The sequence below is a fragment of the Pteropus vampyrus genome, unplaced genomic scaffold (genome assembly GCF_000151845.1).
Source record: "Pteropus vampyrus isolate Shadow unplaced genomic scaffold, Pvam_2.0 Scaffold82, whole genome shotgun sequence".
Lineage (NCBI taxonomy): Eukaryota > Metazoa > Chordata > Mammalia > Chiroptera > Pteropodidae > Pteropus > Pteropus vampyrus.
In genome coordinates this window covers 7,718,137-7,723,237 of record NW_011888863.1, presented here as the reverse complement: position 1 = coordinate 7,723,237, position 5,101 = coordinate 7,718,137, and the positions used below count along the sequence as shown (strand labels likewise).

The following is a 5,101-nucleotide window of genomic DNA, read 5'->3' as shown; positions in this document are numbered from 1 at the left end:
TATTTTTATGTTTTAAAATTTTTATATGAGGTTAATCAGTAAAAAGTTTGAAGAAAAAAGCAAAATTTAAAAAGTGGGTATAAATTCCTTCACAAATGGCAAAATTGAAGTGATTGGTAACATGTGGCTTAGTTTCAGAAGATCCTCAGTCTTTCAAAATGTTTAGGATTTCATAACATGGTGGCATAGTGCTGGTGAGGAGATTGGACTCTGGATTTAGACTGTGTGGGTTCAAATGTTGGCTCTCTCACTTGTGTAACTTTTGGGCAAAGTATCTAAGCTCTCAGTGCCTTAGTTTGTTCATCTCTAAAGTGGGGATAATGTCAGTGTTGTATCCGCTTCTTTAGAGTTGTTATTAAAAACTATATAATGTATATAAATATTTTCAAATAAAGCTTGATATGTAGAAGTCAATAAGTTTTAGTTATAAAGTATCAGATACTATTGTCTAGATAAAAACAATCATACTAAAATTATTGCTATATCTAAATGTAGTTACTGTCCTTCGTGTTTTAAAATATATCTACAAATTTTATTTATGTCCCCTCCCCTTCGAGAGGTGGAGCCTAATTCCCCTTTCCTTGAGTGTGAGCTATGCTTAGTTACTCCTTTCCAGCAAATAGATTAAAATAGAAGCCATAGTATGCAAGTTATCAGACTAGTTTACAAAGGAATTGGGACTTCCTCCTTGCTAGCTCTCTTGGATTGTTCATTCTGGGGAAGTTAGCTACTATGTTGTGAAAACTCTCAAGCAGCCCTATGGAGAGTCTTTGTTGGCTTCCTGCCAATAGCCACATAAGTGAACCTTCTTGGAAGCAGATCTTTCAGCTCTGGACAAGCTTTGAGGTGCCCAGATCTGCATCTTGACTGCAAACTCATGAGAAATTCTGAGTGAGAACCACCTGGCTAAGCTGCTCCTGGATTCGTGACACCCTAAAAGTGTGTGAGATAATTTATTTGTATTGTTTTAAGCTACTAACTTTGGGGCAATTTGCTACATAGCAATGGATAACTACTTCGCTGCTTTATTTGTGGAATATGGACTAGGAGAATTAAACCTAATGATAACAGCGTTCAAACCATGACAAAGCTAGATCAAGTGTCCAGGTTTAAAGCTGCCCTTCCAGGTGCCATCTATCAGAATAAGAACTCCTTGGCAGCAAGCTCCGTTTTCCTTGAGCACCATAGATATGTTTCTTTGATTTCCTTTTACCTTACCTTGATATTTCTCACACCAAATTACATCCCCTCTGATCCTTTCTCTAGTGGGCTTATCAAGTGTGACCTGAAAATTTTCATGTGGTAGATATTTTACATTTTGCCTTCTATAAGTTTAAACTAATGGATAGCGTTTATTTTTTTATTTTAATACATTTTATTTTAGTTTAGTTTAAAGAGTAAGGTCGCCAATTACATAACCACCAGAGTTAACCACTCAGTATTTTATTTACTTCTTTTCAGAGTTTTATGTGTTCATCTCTACATGTACAAAGACTTGTAAAAATTAAGACACTATGAATTACAGAATGTTGTGATATTCAGCTTCTCAAGATTTTTCAATGACTGCATATTATATCTCCATAAGACAATCTATATAATATATCATAGTCTACTGTTGACCACATAATTTTTTGCTATTATGAATAAATAAATAAATGTTCTTCTAAAAATTATGAGTATTAATGTTTGTTATACTCTGTTTCAAATCATCTTTACAGACACTATTAATTTTTTACTTTTTTTTTTTTGTCTATAATGTTCTACAGAATGGGAACCCTCAAAACCCCTACTGTGAGGGCATTGAGGGAGTTATGGAGGCTTATTATAGAAGTCTGAAATCGGTACAGCTGTACGGGCCAACCAACTTTGCTCCTGTAATCAATCATGTAGCAAGGTAAGTGGAAGTACTTAAAGTATTTATTCTAGTGTACTGGACCACAGTGAAATCATAACATTCTTGTTATCGTGACCCTGGAAATGAAAGTCATTTTCTTCTAATTTACCTTCAAGAAAGTGAGGGAAACGATATATATTAGAAAGCATCTCCAAGGAGCTATCATTAATACTTTGGTAAAAAATTTACATCAGAATCTCAAGTGAAGACACATACACTGGGTTATGTTAGGACCTGCATTTGTTCAACCAAAGAAATTTTTTTTCTTTGAAAAGACATCCACTAGAGCAATAACAAGATCAGTCATGATCTGAACTGTGTAAATTATTCATATCTAATATCACATTCCATAGTAGCAAAGTAGTAATAAGGAACTGAATTCCATGAAGATGACCAAAGCCTTTTAGTGATATATATGACACATTATTTTCACCTCTCTGAAATTAATATCATAACTAATTTTATAAATTCCAGAGCTCTACCTACATATAATACATAGTATTGAGATCAGAATATAATTGCTATGATTCCAAGTACATGTTATGGGGAAAAATTATGTAAAAATATATATTTGCTTATCATTTTCTTCATTAGTGCATAATTAAATTAGACACAACTTTTAAATTCCCTAAAATGTTTGGCTTGACACAGTTGCAAATCCTATGAAATTCTGCCTTATTTTTCAATAATCAAAAAAATATGGCTCTTGTATTATTCCTAATATGTAGCTGGCACTTGAAAAATTACTGCATTCAGATAAATTTATCAATGCACAATAGCAATATGAAACCTCAGTTCTCTGTTTGAAGGTTCTAGTACTTTACCATGTCTCTATTGGACATCAGGAGCAAATGTGTTCCACTTTCTGTTATCTGGGACATAGACAAGATGCTGAAATACTCCTGGACTCAGGGCTGACCCCGGAAGAGCTCTCCTGTGGAACTCCACCGCAGGTTGACAGTGATACATCGATGACCATTCTCTGAGTGCGACCCTTTAACTCAGGTTCTCCAAACATTTTCATCCATGATCTATACTGTTATAAATTTTATATCTCAACTCTGGACACACACTACTATAAAAAAAATTATTTATGAAATAATACTTATTCTTATCTGATATTTTCTCTTTATTTCCATGGCATCTAATTATTTTCTATTACTTTTCTTTTAATGCAAGTATTGACTGACAAAATTGATTTCAAAATCCACTAATGGTTCATTACCTGTAATTAGAAAAACACATCCTAGCTTATTGTATGTTAGCCTATATAAGTAGTGTTATCTGTATTCTATTTTCCTAAATTTTTGATGGCTGTCAAAGCAGAATCAGAGTAATATTAATGCAAGATAAATTATAGTTAGCTCTCACTTTATCTCACACACTACCATACAGACCACTGGTTTTAATATAAAGATAAGAGAAAAATTATAGGACTTATTTTGTGTGACCTCATGCTGGTTATTATAGATGTTCTCATCAGTGCTTACCAATTAATTTGTTATTTTTTTGTCCTAGTATATGTCTACTATAAAAGTTAAACTTTTAGATATAAAATTTCTACATGCATTTCTATATGCTATTTCAGACTATAGGTTCCATTCTGTTCTATTACCATTTATTATCTTTTTTGTTCAGCATTTTCCAAGTTCTCAAATATAAAGGTAGATGCCAGCTAACATTTCCAGACTTTGAAAATAATCCATGATCTAATAATTCTTTTGTTATTTTTTAATGGGAGAAAAATAAGAAACACAGTAAGATGGCTTTGGGGGAATTATTTTTCCTTCCAATACAATTTGAAGTTCTACATATCCATTTCTTGTTATGATTCTATAAAGAAACATCTTGTTCCTTTCTTTTATCTTTGAGAGTTTTGTTTAATTTTATTTTTAAGCTTTTATTAAGACAGATAATTCTGTCTGACCCCAAATTATCATCCGAAAAAATTTCGACTAAAAGACAGGTTACTATTTGTTTCTAAATGAAAAAAGTACCATAGTTACAGGGTATATGACTTCTATTTATATAAAATTTCTTGGGCATTTTGTCATTCTTAAATGCATTTTAACTGTACTTTTCCATGCCCATCGTATAGGAAGGAGGTAAGTATTCACCAAATGCCTAATAAGTAAATTTTGGGTATATGAAGATATTTGTCATTAAAATTATTTTTAAAAAAGCCAAAAGCAAATACATATCCATACTTTCTTATTTACTTGATTTTGTTCCCCTTAAAAGGTGTGTTTTCTTTATTGGTAAAAGCTTAGTTATTTATAATAGTTTTATATAAGCATCTTGATGAATGCTTACTCTTATTCTTTTTTAAAAAATAATAATTTTAAGCACATGCTAATTTTTAGAAATTTAGAAATCTATGTCATAAGACTTTTGAGATAATGTTAATGAGATAACAATTGACCTTTGAGATAATGTTAATGAGATAACAATATTGTGAAATAATTGAGACCCGAGGCATCAAGTTTGTGAGACTTGAAGGTTTTATGTGCTGTTCTGAGGTTTTCCAAATTAGAGGTTCCTGCCTCTAATTTCCTGCCTTCCCCAGTCCTCATTTCATAGCATTGTTCAGGAAACAGCATTTCAAGTAATGTAGAACATCCTAGCCAACAGCCATTGATGCCTTGTCACAAATTTAAGTTCAAACACTTTAGTTTGGTATTTAAGAACTTCCAGTATCAACTACCACCCACCCATTTAACCTCATTTCCCTCCATGTTCTCCCCAATGTATTGCACCTGTCAGAGGTAATTGCTACTTCAAATCTGTGATGTCATTTCACTTATACCTCTATTGTAGCACTCACTAATTTAATTCTACTCTGTTGTTACATATAGATCTTTTACAGATTGAAGAGAAAACATGTGGTTTAATCTCACAGTTCTTTGCCTGTACAGAGATATCCACACCTGTTTAATTGAATTTTCAGTATACCATACATTATGAGTACATTTTAATAAGTAAGGTTATAATAGGAAACTAAAGAAACTATTAATGATAATGCTTAGTCAGTCTTAATGACCTGTGGGAAATGTGATTGTGATTGATACCTACTGTATCAGACTGGGTTCTCAGGGGAAATGGAACCAATAGGATATATAGACATACAGATAAAGAGATTTATTTTAAAGAATTGGCTTATGCAATGGTAGATGCTGGCGAGTCAGAAATTTGTAGGGCAAGCCAGCA

At 32.5% G+C, this 5,101-nt stretch overlaps 1 protein-coding gene across 1 annotated transcript in view; it reads left to right on the top strand.

The window, feature by feature from the left end:
* CPNE8 (copine 8) overlaps positions 1 to 5,101 on the top strand; it is a 174,822-nt gene that overhangs the window by 145,410 nt on the left and 24,311 nt on the right. Inside the window, exon 15 of the mRNA XM_011363179.2 lies at positions 1,767 to 1,894. Coding sequence (XP_011361481.1) covers positions 1,767 to 1,894 — 128 coding nt within the window. The remainder of the gene's footprint in view (positions 1 to 1,766; positions 1,895 to 5,101) is intronic.